General features: G+C 49.3%; 1 protein-coding gene across 1 annotated transcript; it reads left to right on the top strand.

Moving 5' to 3' along the window:
• Positions 1-941: 941 nt before the first annotated feature.
• On the top strand, positions 942-6,367 carry ISCU (iron-sulfur cluster assembly enzyme). Its single transcript, XM_074973285.1, has 5 exons — positions 942-1,097; positions 3,081-3,194; positions 4,062-4,172; positions 4,956-5,034; positions 6,053-6,367. Exons 1-5 carry the CDS (start codon positions 993-995, stop codon positions 6,145-6,147), a joined length of 504 nt encoding a protein of 167 aa, XP_074829386.1. The 5' UTR covers positions 942-992; the 3' UTR covers positions 6,148-6,367.
• The last annotated feature ends 13,175 nt before the right edge of the window (positions 6,368-19,542 follow it).

Below are 19,542 nucleotides of genomic sequence, written 5' to 3' on the forward strand. Positions count from 1 at the left end.
ACTACAAAAGGTTTTCTCCCCCCTCCCCCCCCCAGCTCTCCTGCTGGTAATAGCTCATCTTAAGTGATCGCTTTCCTTACAGTGTGCATGATAACACCCATTTTTTCATGTTCTGTGTGTATATAAATCTCCCCACTGTATTTTCCACTGAATGCAGCCAATGAAGTGAGCTGTAGCTCAGGAGAGCTTACGCTCAAATAAATTGGTTAGTCTCTAAGGTGCCACTAGTCCGCCTTTTCTTTTTGCGAATACAGACTAACACGGCTGCTACTCTGAAAGCTTTCTGACAGTGAATCATCACTAGCTAGGTGTCAAACTGCAACCCTTTCAAGCAAATTCAGGGGGGACAAATTCAGTCTTGGGCTAAACAGCACGAGAGGCAATCCTCTGTCAGGCAGTTAGGGTGAGTCCTGTAGAGGGCTCTGAACAGTAGGACAGAGGCTGAATTGAGCTCTGAAGTCACCGGGGAGGCAGTGCCAAAAACAGGCACCGGATAAATGTTAGCACTTGCACCAACTGGAGCTTTTGCAGGGTTTGTGGCCTCAGTCCTAAATATAGTCCTCTGCCCACCAAACACAGCCCTAATTTACATGCATCTAGGGTGACCAGGCAGCAAGTGTGAAAAGTCGGGACAGGGGGCGGAGGGCAATAGGCACCCATATAAGACACAGCCCCCCCCCCCCCCCAAAACCGGGACCGTCTCCAGGTTTATCTCCTCCAGGCTTGGGGGGGGGGTCGCGCACGGCTCGAACCCCCCCCGGGGGCAGCCAGGCCCTGAGCCGAGGTGGAGGGGCCACGTCCCCAGCTCCAGGCTGCAAACCCCGGTCCCGCGCGGCACAACAAGGCGGCGCCGCCGGCCCGGGACGCGCCCCCTTCGCCAGGGGGCGGAGCCAGCGCACGTGTCGGGTCACGTGGGGGCAGGGGCGTGATGTAACGCTTCGCCTAACAGTGCGCGGGAGGGGGGGCGTCTCGCGCTGCCCTGTGACGAGAAGATGGCGGCGCTGTGGGCGACGGGGGGCCGGGCCGCTGCCGCCGCTTCTCTGCTGAGACCCGGGCCCATGGGGCTGGCGGGCCCCACCGCGGGGTATCACAAGAAGGTTGGGCAGGGGGGGCAGCATGGGGGCGGGAGTGGGCGGAGGGAGTGGGAGCAGCATCGGGAGGGAGGGGGGGCGGGACTGGGGGGAAGGGAGTGGGAGCAGCATCGGGGGGGCGGGACTGGGGGGGAGGGAGTGGGAGCAGCATCGGGAGGGAGGGTGGGACTGGGGGGGAGGGAGTGGGAGCAGCATCGGGAGGGAGGGAGGGAGGGAGGGGGGGTGGGACTGGGGGGAAGGGAGTGGGAGCAGCATCGGGTGGGACTGGGGGGAAGGGAGTGGGAGCAGCATCGGGAGGGGGGGGTGGGACTGGGGGGAAGGGAGTGGGAGCAGCATCGGGAGGAGGGAGTGGGACTGGGGGGAAGGGAGTGGGAGCAGCATCGGGAGGGAGGGGGGGTGGGACTGGGGGGAAGGGAGTGGGAGCAGCATCGGGAGGGAGGGGGGGTGGGACTGGGGGGAAGGGAGTGGGAGCAGCATCGGGAGGGAGGGGGGGTGGGACTGGGGGGAAGGGAGTGGGAGCAGCATCGGGAGGGAGGGCGGGACTGGGGGGAAGGGAGTGGGAGCAGCATCGGGAGGGAGGGAGGGAGGGGGGGGGTGGGACTGGGGGGAAGGGAGTGGGAGCAGCATCGGGAGGGGGGGTGGGACTGGGGGGAAGGGAGTGGGAGCAGCATCGGGAGGGGGGGCGGGACTGGGGGGAAGGGAGTGGGAGCAGCATCGGGAGGGGGGGCGGGACTGGGGGGAAGGGAGTGGGAGCAGCATGGGGGGGGTGGGACTGGGGGGAAGGGAGTGGGAGCAGCATCGGGGGGGCGGGACTGGGGGGAAGGGAGTGGGAGCAGCATCGGGGGGGAGGGAGGGAGGGGGGGTGGGACTGGGGGGGAAGGGAGTGGGAGCAGCATCGGGAGGGAGGGAGGGTGGGACTGGGGGGAAGGGAGTGGGAGTAGCATCGGGAGGGAGGGAGGGAGGGACTGGGGGAAGGGAGTGGGAGCAGCATCGGGCGGGGGGGGGTGGGACTGGGGGGAAGGGAGTGGGAGCAGCATCGGGAGGGAGGGGGGGTGGGACTGGGGGGAAGGGAGTGGGAGCAGCATCGGGAGGGAGGGGGGGTGGGACTGGGGGGAAGGGAGTGGGAGCAGCATCGGGAGGGGGGGCGGGACTGGGGGGAAGGGAGTGGGAGCAGCATCGGGAGGGAGGGGGGGTGGGACTGGGGGGAAGGGAGTGGGAGCAGCATCGGGAGGGAGGGGGGGCGGGACTGGGGGGAAGGGAATGGGAGCAGCATCGGGAGGGAGGGAGGGGGGGTGGGACTGGGGGGAAGGGAGTGGGAGCAGCATCGGGAGGGAGGGAGGGGGGGTGGGACTGGGGGGAAGGGAGTGGGAGCAGCATGGGGGGGGCGGGACTGGGGGGAAGGGAGTGGGAGCAGCATCGGGGGGGCGGGACTGGGGGGAAGGGAGTGGGAGCAGCATTGGGTGGGAGGAAGGGGGGGCGGGACTGGGGGGGAGGGAGTGGGAGCAGCATTGGGAGGGAGTGGGAGCAGCATTGGGAGAGAGGAAGGGGGGGCGGGACTGGGGGGGAGGGAGTGGGAGCAGCATTGGGAGGGAGGAAGGGGGGGCGGGACTGGGGGGGAGGGAGTGGGAGCAGCATTGGGTGGGAGGAAGGTGGGGCGGGACTGGGGGGAGGGAGTGGGAGCAGCATTGGGTGGGAGGAAGGGGGGGCGGGATTTGGGGGTGGGATCCTGGGAGTTGTATGGGGACCATGGGGGTGGGAGGCAAGAAGAGGGTCTGGCTGTTGGAGGACAAGGGTGCTTACGAACCCCCCATGCACTGGCTGAGAGCCCCTGTCCTTGAGCCTGGGTCAGCTGTGGGGGTTATCAGCTGCATATTTGGTCATGTGCCGGGCTTTGACTGATGCATGTTTTAAACCACGCGGGCTGTAGGAGTACTTTCCCAGCCGGGGACCTTAGATACCATAGTCATTGCAGATAAAATTCCCTTGTAGGTGGTGGATCACTATGAGAATCCTAGAAACGTGGGCTCTCTTGATAAGAGTGCAAAGAATGTTGGCACTGGATTAGTGGGCGCTCCTGCCTGTGGAGATGTGATGAAACTACAGGTGAGCTTTCAAATACATAACAATGTCCTGCTTATTTCTGTGTGGCTAAAAAATAAAATGCTTATTTTGCTATCGAGTGACTTGAAGTTAAGCTGTATATATTTATAGCTCTAGTCACTGAGAGAGAATTCTAGTATAATTAATATTATGAATTGACCACACTGATTATGTTGATAGTCATAAGTTGTTTGCAAGAAAGAATAGCTGATGAGATAAAGTAACATTACAAAATGGAAAGCTATGGAATATGAGCTTGTTAGTCTCAAATGGAATCCACCTAAACATGACACTTCTGTCAGAGAATTCTTATCTAATGGTATTACAAGTGGTACCTTCTGCTAAAGAGAGGTTTCTGTCTTGTTTATGCATCTGATAGCACTTCGTGAATGTTCACTGTTTCCCCTGTATTGTCGTTTTTCCCCATTGTTGTTTTTGTGGGTTCTTCACACAACATAAGGCGGGGCGGAAAAATTAAAAAAGGAAAATGTTCTGGTAAAACCACAAAGAATAAAAGAAGGGTTCAGGGGCAGGTGTCAGACCTGCAGACTGCTTTTAACTCGCCTTTTGCAATTAAGTAGATTTTAAGTGGATTATGTTATCTGAAGACTACCAGTAATGGCAGGCTTAAACCATTAGTAAAATGACTTCCTATTTCTAGAACTAAAATGTAAATGTTTTACAATATTCCTTGCCTCAGTCATAGGCCCTATCTATCCTGCTTCACTGGACAGAAATGAGAAGGGAATCTTGCCCCTGACTTCTACATGACTAGGCTCAAATTAAACCATTATCCAGTTGAGTCCTCTTCAATGTTATGAGTACAAGAATGTGATATAAACAGAACTGACATCATTGAAACTCTTGCAGGTTGAAGTGGATAAAAATGGAAAAATTATTGATGCAAGATTCAAAACATTTGGCTGTGGATCAGCAATTGCCTCAAGCTCATTGGCCACAGAATGGATTAAAGGAAAAACGGTAAAACTGACTTCACACCTATGAAAGAGCATATTACACAGGAGCTGGCAGCAGTCTCTAGAGGTTGCTATTAATGCTACACCATCCATTATCAGAGACCATATGTGGAACAGTAGTCTGAAAAGCATAGTATGGAGTTTACATTTTACCTAGTGTGAATTTTTTTTCTAGAATGAGGGAGATTAAGTTCCATTTCTGGAAAGGCAGATCTTACTTGGGTAGCTTGGGTACTTGGGTAGCTTCAGAATGGCTATGGCTTACATTTATGTATATTCTCTTCCGCACGAGCACCATGACTTCTTCCAACAAATAAGAAGCTCTTGTGAGATTTAGGTTTCTACCTATCCTTTTCCCATCAGTCTAAAACATAAGTTGTCAGTTTATACACACAGTGCCGTACAGATGTAAATGCACAAACTGCCAGTGTAGGTTCCTTGTAGGGTCACAGCCTAGAACACTGTGTGTGCCTTGACTTCGGTCATCTGCGACTGTTCATTTGAAAACCTTTTCCCTAAATCTGGTATTTTGGGATGGAAGGAGAATGGGAAAGATGTTGACAGGAATGGTTGTGTCAATTTGTTTATACACCATCCTTTAAAATACTTCTGCACTATCATGGAGTATAACGAAATAATTCTTCCTACATTTCTCTGAACCCCCATCCTGAAGGCTAGTCCTCAAAACACCCCTTTCACAAATCTGTGGAGTATGTACATTACCTCAGATGGTTGGGTGTTTGGTGACAAGCAGTCAATCGTATATTAACAGGTTTATAAATTTCAGGTTGATGAAGCCATGAAGATCAGAAATACTGATATTGCTAAAGAACTCTGCCTTCCTCCAGTTAAACTACACTGTTCTAGTAAGTCACAAGTTAAATACAGGTTGTTTAAACACTGAAGTATTCTAAAAATCTATGTTGTCTGACAAAGCCCGGAAACATGGTACAACTTACTGCAATTTGACTCTAGCTCTTATTATTGAGGTTTCTAGGTATTTGCAGAGGACTTACATGGGTGCATCAGGATGTACATAGTGTTACCTGTCTGTTGAGTCTGCCATAAGTTCTCCCAAGTCAAGTGCCCAGTTCTAATGATCTCTTTTTAAAGGTGACCTGCAAAAGAAACAAATCAGAGTTTGGCTGCTTTAGGATGTTCCATGAAGGCCTAGAAGACATTCTGCTCTTATTTTTACATTAGAAACCAGCTCTTTCATCTAGCGGAGTCTCTGGTGACTAGAGAACTAGTGAAATAATATCAAAGAGCCAAAATTGAAACCTGAGCCTTTAATCAGAAGGAGTCTTGTCTGACCAGTTTTCCTTTCTCCAAAATATTAGTCATGGACTTGAAACATTCAGTACCACTTCCCCCTCAATGTAAGTGTAAGTTCAGAAACAAATGACTACCAGAGTTGACATTTCTGATGCTGGTATGGCAAAGCAGAAAAGATGGCATAGGCTCTGTTTAAAAAAAAAAAAAAAAAAACCTCCTTTTGTTGGCTCCCTTGAAAGGAACATAACACAGATTAAGGATGTTGAATGAGATACATGTGCAGTTGGTTGGCAAATGGGGGAATGTCTGTCTAAAACTTCAGTTAATTCCTCAGAAAATGAAGAGCATTTCCTCAACTAGGGAATAGTGCAGGCAGGAGCCAGGGCAAGCTTCGCTGTAGAAACACTTCTCATGTATCTCAGTTGTGACCTGCAAGAAGATCTAGCCTTCTCTATTGTACTAGTGTCCCTGCTGTATAGTCTTACAGTGTATCTGACACCCCCCCCCCCCCAAAATTCTTTTTAAGAAAGTGGATCATTCCACCCCTCCTCTTCCCCCCCCCCCTTACAAACAGGTTTCAAAGTGCTTGTTCTCTCTTTTGCTTTTCAGTGCTAGCTGAAGATGCAATCAAGGCTGCTCTGGCAGATTACAAGTTGAAACAGAATCCTAAGAAAGAGCCAGAGAAGAAAGCAGCCAAAGCCTAAAACTGTGTGAGACTGTAAAGCTTGCTTTCATTCCACTTAAATTTACAGTGCAATTAGTTGAGATGTTAGAGATGAGAACCAGTGCAGTACTAAATGAAGCTGTAAGATACGCACATAAGAGACGCACAACGTTCACTGTTCCACGTGTATTAAGCCACCGTTGTGGTGCTCTAATTACTGGAATTTTGAGCTTAATATGAAGTCATCTCTGCTGAAATAAGTGTACAGGTGAGGGAGACAGAGTTCTGAGTGTGACAGTTGAGTTTTCAGCAGTGAAAATCCTGGGATTTCAAATGTTGGAAGGGCTAAAATGCATAAACTAAATGTATAGTTTTGCTTAAAGTTTTGTATAGAGATGGGTTATATTGGAAAGCGTTTTGCCTTGATCTAAATATTTAATATACTATGTACCGCATATGCAATAAAACTGATCTGCAATTTCCTGCATAAACAATCTATGACAATTCCTGTGGGGTACAGTTGTGTTGGAAGTCCATTTCACTCTGACTCTTCGGGGCATTCATATGCATCCACCTTGCAGTTTGGTTCCTAGCATTTCAAAACTTGGAACATATCTGTTTAGAGGCTACTTTAAAAACACCCCTGTTTCATCCTATGGCATTTAACAACCGAAAACTAAATTGAAAGAGCAGGTAATGGCCACTAGAAGGCAGTATGTTCATGAGCTGTTAAGAATAGGCAGGCACAATATACTGATTTTTCCAGCTCAAGTACCACTTTCACCATCAGCCTATGCAGTAGTTTAAATAAGGGGTACCAAATGTGACAGAGGTGGACCTTTCAACACTAGGTCACTACCAAGTTTGGGTCCCTCCTATTAATGTGGATTCATGTCTGAGTTTGTGAGACATTCTTGTTTGGGATCATAGGGCTGTTGCTTCTAGCCTATAATGTGTCCTGATCTAAACGTAGGGAATAAACAGAACTCTCCATATAGTTCCCATTTCCTATCATTAAAGTTCTCAAAGGGCTTGATAAAGTCCAATTGAAACCGATAGGTTTCAGAAACAGGGTACTACAACTGACTTCAAGAAAACACTTAACTATCTAGGTTTCAGAGTAGCAGCCGTGTTAGTCTGTATCCACAAAAAGAAAAGGAGTACTTGTGGCATCTTAGAGACTAACATTTGTTAGTCTCTAAACAAATGTTAGTCTCTAAGGTGCCACAAGTACTCCTTTTCTTTTTGCAGATACAGACTATCTAGGACTTTCATAGCTTCTGACTCTCAAGTGGAAAGCTAGCCACCCTGCCCCTTTGCACCTTCCTTCTTGGATGAAAATCTGATGGAGGAAAAGCAGTCTAGTTTGTAAAGGCTTGACTTTGCTATATATACGAGTGTCTCCTGCTGGTATCAGTGGCCACAGTACAATGTCCGTTTGTGTAAAACTGGCTTGCATGCGGTGAGTTCCTTAATGCTGCCTTTCATACTGGATACAGGAAGGGATTCTACATTAACTATTTGTTTATTACGATGGGACCCAGGACCCCATTTTGCTAGGCTCTGTACAAACTTCAGCTTTGCCCCCAAAGTATTGGATGGACAACAAAGGGATATAGTTAGGGGGAAACAAGCAAACAGTGAGACAGTAGTGGTCAACATGATTTGCAGTGGTACCAGTGAGTTGAGCTTTTTTTTTTTTATAGGCATTATGGCTAAGGAGGGAGTTGAAGAATGAAGTACTTGTATGGAGGTTTACAGGGAGTTGTTCCCACACACAAGGGCCAGTATGGAAGAAAGCATGAAGGTGCTTGTTTGGAAAACTTAACAAGTGGGCAATGGGGACAGGAGTTGACATTTTGATAGCAAATGAGAGAGAGTAGCTGGGAGCAGGAGGAGAGACTATAATAGAGCAAGGGGAGAGCAGTATTCTGAAAGGCTTAGCAATGGGCTGGGAGAATGATCTTATGCAGTGTACAACATATAGCTATATTATACAAGCTCTACAAAATGGGAACATCTTTCCTCTTCTAAAACAAACTCACTGGCAAAGATGCACTTTTTGATATGCTTTTAACTTGCATTAGATAGCACTGTTCATCTTGTAGGATACCATAGAGCTTCAGCGTAACTAGTCCAGAAACTTACAGAAGGTGCTGTTTCATCACCTGCAAGTCTTCATTTTCAGAGTGACACCTAATTATAGAATTCCTGCTCACTGGTATTAGAGATCTGCTCAGCTAGATCTTGTATTGTTTTAAAACCCCAACTCCTAGAAATCTATTACATATAAAACAACTACATTAATGTTGCAAAGTCCACCAACCAAAAGATAGGAAATGCCAGAGTTAAAGTTGCCTATAGAATCTTAATTCATCCCCCACAGGTGTTACAGCCTAATTACATTATCACTCAAGTCCTAGGTAACTCACACTGGACACTCAAAATTAGCAGATACTTTTAACTTTATTCTTTTTGCCTCTGTTCCCCTACTGTAAAATTGGGACAACGTCCCCTCTTACAGAGTGTTGTGACAATAAATTTGTATTTGCAAAGCACTCAACTACTAGAGTGATGAGGCTGTAGGAAAGCCCATAAGAAAGTTGATTCTCTCTTCAGAGCAGGGTGGGAACAGTGAGCAGTAAGTAAAGCATGAGGCCAACAAAATATTGAATAGATGCTCATTAAGTGAGCACCATCCATCCCATGCACCAAATGAGGCAAGGGGCTTCTAGGGGAAAAAAGTCTGTGATCGTGTAGTAAAATGTATCATCATGCATCAGCACAAGGAGGCTGAATTAAGGTTGCAGAGGCTCTGCAGCAGCCCACCTGGTTGGGAGCTTGGGAATGGGGACTCCCAGGCTTCTCAGCCTCTGGGTGGTGGGCTGCTGGTTACCTAGGACTCTCCCACCTGGTGGGAAAGTGGGCAGACCAGTTCCCCAGCTGCCTCCCTCTGCAGGCTGCCCTGCACCCTGGGCCGACAGATGGGGCCGTGAAACTGGCCAGCCCAGCCCTGGGCTCTCGGGTTTGCTGGCTGGCTGTTGACGTGGCACCTGACATTTTTCCAGAAATGTCCTTTGGGGTTGTTTGTTAGTTTTTTTAAAAAGTTTCCTTCCCTCAGAAGATGTTGAGTTTCTAACTTTTCATTCAGATTTAGAAATGCAAAATTTTTCACAGGAAGAAAGTTCTGGTTCCCTCCCATCTGAAAAAGGCAAATTAAAAACACATTAATAACTCCTTGTTTGGTGGGGCCTTGTCTCATGAGTTTTGAGTACTGGAAGCTGGCGTTACTCCATCCGCTTTGTAAGCCTGTGTTAGGAGGGGAACAATATGTTTGCCTATAGCAGTAGTTCCCAAACTTTAACAGCCTGCTAACCCCTTTCGCTAAATTGTGAAATCTCATGAACCCCCTCCTAAAATGAATATTTCCAGGGATTTAAGTTTAAATTCACTCCGCACTCTGTGGGGCTCCTGCTGCTGGACCCCATTGACCGCTCCGGTCAACTGAGCTCGGGCTGCAGGTCCCGCTGACCGTCTGGGCTCAGGCTGTCCAACTGTCCAGCCCCGCTCTCCCTGGGGCTCGGGCTGCCAGCCCCGCGCAGAGCCCCAGGGTTCGGGCGGGCAGCTCCCCCGCTGACGGTAGGGCTCAGGCTGCTAGTCCCAACTCCCCTGCCCCGCTCTCCCTGGGGCTCGGGCTGTCTGCCCTGCAACCAGGTCCCACCTGCTGTCTCCAATGCCCGGGGTCCTCTGGCCATCAGTGAATTTTTTCTGGCAAATCCCAGTTTGGGAACCACTGGTCTATCGGCAGCGTTACATCAAGAAAAAGGTGGACTTTAGTATCAAATATTACACATCCCCTCCTTTCCGTAGGAAGGGAGCGGGGCACTGGGCCGTTCCTTCTCCGGTCTAATGCAGAAGAAGGTGCTGGCCCTTTAGTCCTGCAGGGGCTGAGGCTTTTCACGGGGGAAAACGGGAGAGAAAGCCCCTTAGAGGGAGGGTGGGGGGGAGGACCCTAGGAGGTGAGATCCACCCAACCCACCCCAGCTCCAGTAGGCTGGTGTTGACTAGGTCAGAGCCTGCACTACTGGTCCTACCCACATGAGAGAGGCATGTGCAGGATTCCAGCATGTGGGGGCTCCACACCGAGCCCACCTATGGCTCCGGCATGGAAGGGGTGTGGCCTGCCTCTGCTAGCCTGGATATCAGTGATGCTGGAACAATTTTTATAGGGTCCTGAAGGGTGGAAACCATGTATTTGGGTTATTACTGCTTCAAGCCAGGAGGTGCAGCACCACCCTCAGCATCTCTAGTTCCAGCACTTATACTGGCTGTGCCCCTGGCTGGGCTGTGTTAGTGCTGGCAGGGTGTGCATTGGGGTCCCTCCCACCCACACACAGTCGGTTGTACATCTGCGTGGCACAGCCAGTGCCTGGCTACAGACAGCTCTCCCAGGGCCTGTTCCTTTGAGGGGGCAGGGACCTCCAGAGTCTCTCAAGCTGCAAATGCACCGCACACACTATTTAAACAACCTGGCCTCCTGGCTTCCCCCTCTGCCTTCCGCTTGGTGCAGTGGTTTGCAGAGGCGTGGCTGAAGAAAGCTGTAACCAATGGGGTATCATAGCAAACACTGCCACATGGCTTCCCTGAGCCCTTCTGTTGATTCATTTTTCCCGACCTCCCTATGAAATAAGCACATGGGAATTATTTGGCAGGTTTTTGGGGGTGGGTGTGCAGTATTGGCAGCCCCAGCTGTTCAGAAATCATGCGTCATCCCCAAATTCATAAAATTGGCTCCAAAAAAATCAAATGTTTAAATGTTCTGTTGAGTTTTTCAGCCTGCCTTTTGATTATTTAAACTCCCCCTGCCATCCACCACCCCCACTATGTGTGTGACTGACAATCTGCATCGTCAACTCTCCCAAATGTACGGGGAACGGGGATTTTGGCCCCTGCTTCGGGAGCTCCTAGTGCTGCCTGACGGCATAGAGCATCCATCTTACCCCAAAATTCCAATTAATTTTATGCCTCCTACCCCCACATCTGCCCATCCCCCAGACCAGCAAATAATTCTGCTGCCCTCACACCCCTAATATTGGTTCTTCCTCTGCCTCAGTTCTCCACATCATTCTGCCCTCAGCCCTCATTCTCCCACTCATCACTTCTCCCCCCAACATCAATTCTGCCCCCTAGCCCCTTACCCGCCCTTCACCCACATCAGTTCTCACCCCAGTGTCAATTCTGGTCCCCAGCCCCCCACATCAGTTCTCCCAATAGGATTGGCAAACCTCCAGGATTGGCCTGGAGCCTCCCAGAATCAGCATCGATCTCCTGGTGATTGACTAGTGAAAGCAATCCAAGAGATTTTAATAGGAGATTTTAAGAAAATAACATTATGTCATGTGAGGGGGGGGGGGAAGAGTCTCCCAGAATAGCTTCAGTCAGAGTTGGCAACCCTATCCCCTACACACACCCAGCCCACTACATCAATTCTGCCTCCCCGCACCGAGCCCAACAGGTCAATTCGTCTCCTATACATCAATACCATCCCCGCAGGCACCATTTAAATTTGCCCCCATGCCCCACATCTGACTCTCCTACAGGCCCCAAGGTCAATTCTGCCCCACATCAAGTCGCCTCTCCCCCAGATCTGCCATCTGCCTGTCCCTCGAACCCCCAACGTTAGTCCTGCCCTCTCCTCCCAGTCTCCCAAGTGCAACCGGCTCTGGTGAGTGCCCTAAGCCGGCCCAGGGGCAGTACTTTCCTCAGCTCAGTTGAGCAACACCTTAAAGCTGAACGGGGCTGATGTCCAAGGTTTGAATACCGAGGATCCCAACCTACGCTCTGGGAGGGAAGAGCTGTCTTCACCCCACACACAGGGGCAGGCCAGACCCATGAGGATAATCCCCAAATCAGCTCCAATTAATTCTGTGGGGCGCCATCCGTTGGCAGCACAACTGGGTCAATCCCATTTATACCGGCTGGCTGAGGTGCTCCAGCAGGTGCGTCCACGGCTCCCCCTCGGCATGGCAGCACACGCAGGGACCGCACTGCAGGAGACTGGAATAGCAACATGCAGGCTTCACCCTCGAACCCGTGTAAGGGAAGCTTGGAGCCAGCATACAGACATTTTCAAGCACCTTCATGCTATCGACTGAGGCTGCCCTGGGGATAGGGGAAAACTCTGAAGCAGGTTCAGCAAATCCCCCATCCCCCTGTTGCATTCACAGTACAGACAGCCCAAAGGTGTTTCCCCTACCATCAATCCCTGCGCGAGTTTCCCTGTGACCTTAGCAAGTCAGTTCGGTGCAGGTTTGGGGACGGGAACGGGCTGGGGACGATGGAGCACTTTCAGGCCCAGTGCCGTAGCTACAGGTCCCCTCACTTCCCCTCCCCAGGACCAGCTGGCCCCTTCCCCCCTTGTTTGTAACAACACTCCCCAATGTATCATGGTGATTCTGGCCCCTGTTGCAGGCGCTCTCAGCCCCAACTGACCATGCCCCATTCTGCTCCCAGTTTCCCATCGAGTCTGCCCCTTTCCCTCCACCTCTGCTCCCCTTCCAGCTCTTGGGGCTCTTTATCCCCCTCCCCACCTTCCCAGGCTGGGTGTTGCAGGGAGGCAGGGGAAGGGCCAGAGGAAATGTCCTGTCCACATTGCTCACAGGCGGGGTAGAGACTGGCAGCAGCTATGATTGGTTGCTCTTTCCAAGGAGGCGGGGACTTGGGAAAAGGAGCCAGAGGAGACTGAATTACCAGCCTGCATCGCATGACTGGCATAGAAATCGCAAGAGCTGACAGCACTGCACCTGTGTTGTATTTTGCAAAGACCGGTTGCAGGTGTGAGATGCGCATTGGCCTTGCAGCGCTTGAAATAATTCATTGCTAGCTCCGGTTTCCAATAGAAAAGTCTTTACAGATACTACAGAGCAGGTCACTTCTCAGGGTCTAGTGACAGGATCAGCTGTAAGTCAAAACGTAGTTCCCATTGCAAGCGGATCTGGCACTGCCACCGCCACCTCGCACGGTTTTATCTCCAGCTATGTAATAATTGGTGTTTTGCTTAAATCCCCAGTTACTGGAATCATGAGAATCTCAGTTTCAATTTTTTCAAAGTCAAGATTCTAGCCTGCGAGGTTGCAGAGAAGAGCTTTATAATCATGAAGCAAGTGCACCATAAAGGTTTGAAAACCAGAAGGCAATTTAAAAAGCCCAGTTAGTATTGGGTGCTTTTAGGGTGCCTGACTCATGATATTTGAATGGTTGGGGTTTGCAGTATTATAAAACCCTCCTGACAATAATAAAATAATAATTATAAATGTAAATCCCTTCTAAGAAACAAACGCACAAAAGCAAAGAGATTCTGAGCTAAAAGTCTCTGTAGCCTGCAGAACTTGGGCCTAGTGAAGGAAGCATGATGTGTGTCTAGAGATCCTGCATTTGTGCATGCTCCCCTTCACTCTCCTGCCAATGCCCTGCAAAGTCCTGGGACAGGCCAAGCCTCCTCTAACTGAGCATACGCAAGCTTTGGCCAGAGGGAGTCACTCACTGCTCCCTGCACCTCCTTCCTTCAGCATTCAACGAGCTGCCTCCACAGTGCTCCTAGCCCGTGGTGACTCGCAGAAGGGACTGGGCTTAGAATCGAACTCAGTTCTGGTCAGGGGCAGGTGTCCCATTACCACGACTCTGCTGTGGTGTCTGTCATACGCAACATTTGCCCCTTATCATTGGAGATTTCTTGTGGGCAGTGTAGCAGTGATGCAGCTAGCCGTGTAGATGTGACGTATTAGCAGTGCTGGGACTTCTTCCTCCGGAGTCTCTGTCCTGACAGTTTCCTAAAGCTCTGGCAGATGGTTTAAAACACCCTGCTGAGAGCTCCTTTACCCACCGTGAAGGGGCCTGTCCTTCCTCTGGTTCAGTTGTTATGTAGGCACAGCATTATTCTGATCGTGACTCCATAGTTTGGGTTGTGTTCTAAAATGGAGCATAAATGCCTGCTTCTCTCTGACAGCAGGAGGACACTGGTGTGGAATTTCACATAGGGTTAGTTTTTATCCCCTTTGGCGTTTCTGAGGAGTTTTCAGTTTGGTTTCTCTTCATACCTTTTTTAAAAGAAAGTCTTTGAAATTGGTCCCTGGCTCAGATTTTTGCTTTGCAGCCCCACTTTTCATTGTTGACTGCTATCCCTTTAAAAAACTTCCTCTCTCCAAACAAAATTTAGCAGAAAGGTGGATCCTGAGTAGTTTTGTTTGTATGTTTGCACTGTGGGATTTAGGGTCATTTTTAGCCACTATCCATATTATAACCGAAAGCATATGCCCTGTGCTTGTTAGGAACCAGGTATGCATGAACTTGAGTGACTGGTGCTGGATTCATCAAACCTGACTGTGACTGATGGGGGCTCTCTATTCATTTCTGTGCATCATGGAGAGGGCTGTTTATCTTGCCCCACACCTACAAGGTCCAGGAATTTGGGGGTCACCAACCCATCTAGTGGACCCCTCTAGCCACTGAAAGGGACAGTAGGTCCATCCAGCAAAGACGATGGAGAGGGAAACCACCAGGTGGGAATGGAGAAGGATTTTGTGAGGACAGAGCCCTGTGAAACCTGGTGGATCCTCTGAAGGTTCGGATAATCATCTAAGCTCTGAATCTCCTGGGATTCTTCCACTACTGGAATTATATGGAATCTGGTTCTGAAGAAGGAGTTTGGGTTGCTAGTTTTACACGTAGTGTGCCGGCGCTGACACTGGGATTTGCGTGGCTTTTTATATTAGTCCCCTTGATGCCTCTGGTCAAAAGAGTCAGCTGTGCTTTGGGTGTGTATACAGTTACAATACAAGCGGTCTTACCTGCTAACACACCCATTAGGCCCTCACTCCCACTGCCCCAACTCCTGGGTTAGAATTTTGCCATTTACTTTAGTAGGAGAAGGAGCAGGCCCTTACTGAAGACGGGTGCTGTATGAATTGCAGAGAGGTGCAAGATGCAAAGGCACTAGCCGGGGTTACAGTGAAACTAAGCCTTGTCTCAATGCATTTATCAAAGCCCTCCAGTTCCAAGGCAGGGGGAAACCACACATAAATATCGAGCAATGGCCGTTAATCCGTATCCCAGAGCACATAAAACTTACCAAAAAGCTGAGTGCAGCTCCGTTGCCTTTTGCCAGACCTTGTTTATATGCTGCGTCCATTAGCAAACGTTTCATCTTTCACTTCCACTCTGTGTCATCAAAGCAGTGAGCTGATATATGGAACTGAACTGCATTCTGTACTGCCAGATTTCCTCAAGGTAACTGGTTAATTAAAACAAAAAACAAACAAAAAAAAAACGAGGCACTTTATGTGCAAAGGGCTGCTGGGTTTCTTTGCAGTTTATCTGGTCCCCCTTGATGTGTCATCAGCCTTTGATCATTTCTACAAGATCGAACACCGTGCCCTGGGCACAGGTTCCAATCCTTTCCTTCTCTCGTGCTCAAGTATTGCCTCATAGCATTTGATGCTGGGGTGTGCTTTATATTGTGAAGGGTTCAAATTGCTTAAAGCCAGCTTTTCCCTCTCTTGTCTAGGTCACCAGCATCCAGGGGGTCACAGCCCAAATCCCCCCTGGACAAAAAAATAAATAAATCAGCTAGTGGCTTATAACACCCAAGACCCACATCTAACCCTCCCTCAATCCTAACTCCCAGCATTCTGCCAGCCTCACCCAAAATCCATCTCCCACTCATTCCTCACACATTCAGAACCAAGCAGGTGAAAAGGATTGTAGGTTATAGGTGCAAATTGTTGTGGGATCTGACCACAAAGAATTGTGGGAGTGGGGTAATCAGGTCACTAAACCGAGACCAGGTTTAGAGTCACTGGAGGGGAGAGTCTGAGAGCTCCCATATTAGAGGAGAAGCGACTGTAAACTAATGATAGAAATGCACTGAAAGGAGCGAGGCCTATGGCAGAACTGAGCGTTGAACGGTGGGGGAGAACTCCGAGTTGTAGCAAAGGCCTTGGAATAAAACACAGAGAATATAAAGAGGCAGGGAAGGTGGGTCAGCGGAGGGTGCGTGTGGAAGTGGCCCTGTTCTGGTTCCGTTGGCCGGGCACACAGGAGGTGTATTAACAGCATTTTGACTATTAATTTTATTGTGTTGCAGCTGTTTATTAAAGTGACCACAATTGCTTCAGAATGGCTCTATTTAAACCACAGGTGTGACAGGGAATGTTTAAAACCAAGGGAACGCTTCAGAAAGCCATGTCATCCCAGCTGGGAGAGAGGTTCTGATGCGATGGTTCAATCCAGCAAGGAGGAACAAAGGGAAAGGTTTGCGCGTGCCCCCGCAAACGTGCCTAGCCACATGCATGTGCCCCTAGCCTCACACACAGGCATGTACACATGGCCCACGTGCCAGCATGCACTTCCCCCGTACCTACACACATTCACAGATGTGGCCACCCCTCATACGCTGCCCCCACCCCACACTCTCCTAGTGAGGGGCCAACCAGGGGAGCTTCTGAGTTTTGCAACAGCTTGGTTAAGACTCCAGGGTCTAGTAAGGAGCTACTTCTTTGCAGAGCTAAAAGGACTTTAAAAAACTCCCCTGTATTTATAACACCTTAGTTGACTCATGAACATCCCCTACCTCTTTTGTGCTTTTCCATGTGACAAAGACTGCAGTTGCCATCCAGCTACACACACATGCTTTGGATAGAGCAGGAACTGCTGGGCTCAGGTGTGGATTATGTTCTTGTTTTTCCCCCTTGACCAGCTCCGCTGAGGTCTTATTTGCATTCATTATTGTCCACAGCTGAAGACTATAGTAATTAGAGGTGGAAGAGGCTTATTACATCCCATCTAGCCCACCTCCTGGAGAGAGGGTGGGAACTCGGGATGTCCCTTACTCTCCAGGGATCTGTGCAGTCTAGTTCAGACATTCAAAGCATCGGGACTCCCCCTCTTCTTCACTTGAGAGATGATCCCACTTTCCATGGAGTTCATCCTGATCTTTCCATCCAAGGTTTTATTCATTTCATCCACTACACTTAGGGGTACAACCCTCAATAAATTTCCCCTTCCCTTATCCTTCCGCTGAGATTTACACTATACTCCAGCTGACAGGGTACTCCAAGACACTCCAAACTCTGTATGTTTTGAATCCAGCTCCAGACATCTTTGCTGATTTCCATCTCTGCAGTGAGGCCAAAGAAAGCCCCAGCTCCAGATACTCCTGCAAGCCACAAAGGGAGGTGTTTGGACCCAGCTCTGAACGTTTGTCATCAGCTGGTGGAATGCTTGGCCCTGGGGTAGAGCCTGAGGCCCAGATCCCCTAACCTATGGAAGCCAGGCACCTAAATACCTCTGAGGATCTGGGCCTGAGCCCTTAAGGTCCAGTCCTGCCACGCTCTCCCCATTCATAGCTCACTGTAGGATCAGGGAGTTGGATCATCAGGTCAGGAGTGGTTGCAGCAAAACTGCAGGTGGAGGAGGCTGTACGTGTGGGCTGAGAGGGGGCCCTGACCGCAGGCGTCCCCCAGGAACACAATAAACGTGCTGAGGGCCAATCTCTGCTGTTCTACCGCTGTGAATCCCTCATACCAGCGAAGCCAGTGGGGGATTCACACAGGTGAAATGGAGAGCAGAACATTGCCCAAAATCGGGAGAGTAGAAAAAGTGCTGATTTGCTTGTACCATTTATCTCAGCTTTGCTGGCTCACTCTTTAATTGGGCAGCTGCTGCAGCGCCACCGGGACTGAAATAGAGAGAAATCCATTTGAAAATCTCTCTAAGGTGCCAGAAGTCCTCCTGTTCTTTTTGCGAATACAGACTAACACGGCTGCTCCTCTGAAACCTGTCATCTTCCAGGAACGAGTCCTGTCTTACTGCAGTGACTAATCCCCATTCACGCTCCCCTTGCCCTCCAGCATTACTAGCCTGCAGAGAACCAGGCTAAAAGCAAAGGAAATCAGTCCAAAGGCCTTTCAGCTGTTCCCACTCAGCTCTTTCCTATGGCCAGAGCTATGCCAGCTATTTCCTGTTTTAATCCCAAGGGAGAAACATATTTAAGGCGGCTTTTTCCAGACGTGGCACTGAGACATTCTGAGGTTTAAGCAGAAGTCGCCACTAAAATTGTTTGCTACTATTTAGGATGTCTCAGAGAGCTGGACAGATAATGAATCACAAGGGATGGGTGGGGTGGCAGTTGGTAGGCAGATTGCCTGACGTGGTGTAGCCATGCATATATTTGTATGCAATGTATGCACAAAATCTTGAGCCTGGCTCTTGGTTGGGACTGTGACACTAGTAAACCAAGTGCCAGCTCTGGCCAAGGGCATAGGCATTAGCTAAGAACTGGCAAACTCATAGCTGGAAACCAAACCAGCTCACCTCTAGGTTAGTTTTGTTCAAAATAGGTGTTAGTCTTATGAGAAAGTATTTAGACTCTATGAAATGTGTGTAAATTGCTGCTGCATTAATCTCACTTGTAATGCCTATATTCCACGCTATAAGGAAATATGTTGGTTTTGATTTATAACTTTGAAAATGTTTGCTCTGCACTTGTGAATCCAGGCATGGGAATTGCCCCCTTCCCCCCATCATAAAACAAAAAATTTGTTAATTGCCCCATCCACCCACGGAGAAGTATGTGCAGAAGGCCTTGTCCTATTGATCTGACTGCCGGAAGAGGGACATAAAAATAGTTGACATGAAGATTTTTCCTCTCTATACTGTTTGAACTCTCACAGGGCCAGAGATATTGAATTAAGGCAGAGATCCCCTGGGGTTACCCGTGGGTCTGTCCTGAAAGACATTTTGAATTGACAGATTACCATGTCTCTGTCATCTTTAGGAACCTTAGATGGTAACTCATTTGTGTGTATATGTTTGCTAGCTTTAACCTGTAAAAAACTCATTTCTTTTTCCTAGTTAGTAACCCTTTAGATAGTTTATTACAGGATTGGCTACAGGTGTTGTCTTTGGTGTAAGATCTAGGGTACCAATTGGTCTGGGTAAGTGACTGGTCTCCTGGGACTGGAAGCAATCTGAATATTTAGTGATTTTTGGTGTAAGTGACCAGTTAGGCTTGAATAAAGACTGGGAGTGGATGTGTCATTACACAAAGTAAAACTATTTCCCCATGTTTATCCCCCCCCACCCGTTCCTCACAAATTCTTGTCAACTGCTGGAAATGGCCCACCTTGATTATCACTACAAAAGGTTGTTTGGTTTGTTTTTTTTGGTTTCCTCTCTCCTGCTGGTAATGCTCGCCTTACCCAATCGCTCTCATTACAGTGTGTATGGTAACACCCATTGTTTCATGTTCTCTATGTGTATAAATCTCCCCCCTGTATTTTCCACTGAATGCATCCGATGAAGTGAGCTGTAGCTCACGAAAGCTTATGCTCAAAATAATTTGTTAGTCTCTAAGGTGCCACAAGTCCTCCTTTTCTAT

The sequence above is a fragment of the Natator depressus genome, chromosome 15, assembly GCF_965152275.1.
Source record: "Natator depressus isolate rNatDep1 chromosome 15, rNatDep2.hap1, whole genome shotgun sequence".
Lineage (NCBI taxonomy): Eukaryota > Metazoa > Chordata > Testudines > Cheloniidae > Natator > Natator depressus.

What these genes read in the sequence shown, in the direction of transcription:
- ISCU (XM_074973285.1), top strand. Translation starts at nt 993, where the DNA reads ATGGCGGCGCTGTGGGCGACGGGGGGCCGGGCCGCTGCCGCCGCTTCT. An exon ending in GAGATGTGATGAAACTACAG is followed by an intron (nt 3,195 to 4,061) that starts GTGAGCTTTCAA and finishes AAACTCTTGCAG; the next exon opens with GTTGAAGTGGATAAAAATGG. An exon ending in AGTTAAACTACACTGTTCTA is followed by an intron (nt 5,035 to 6,052) that starts GTAAGTCACAAG and finishes TTTGCTTTTCAG; the next exon opens with TGCTAGCTGAAGATGCAATC.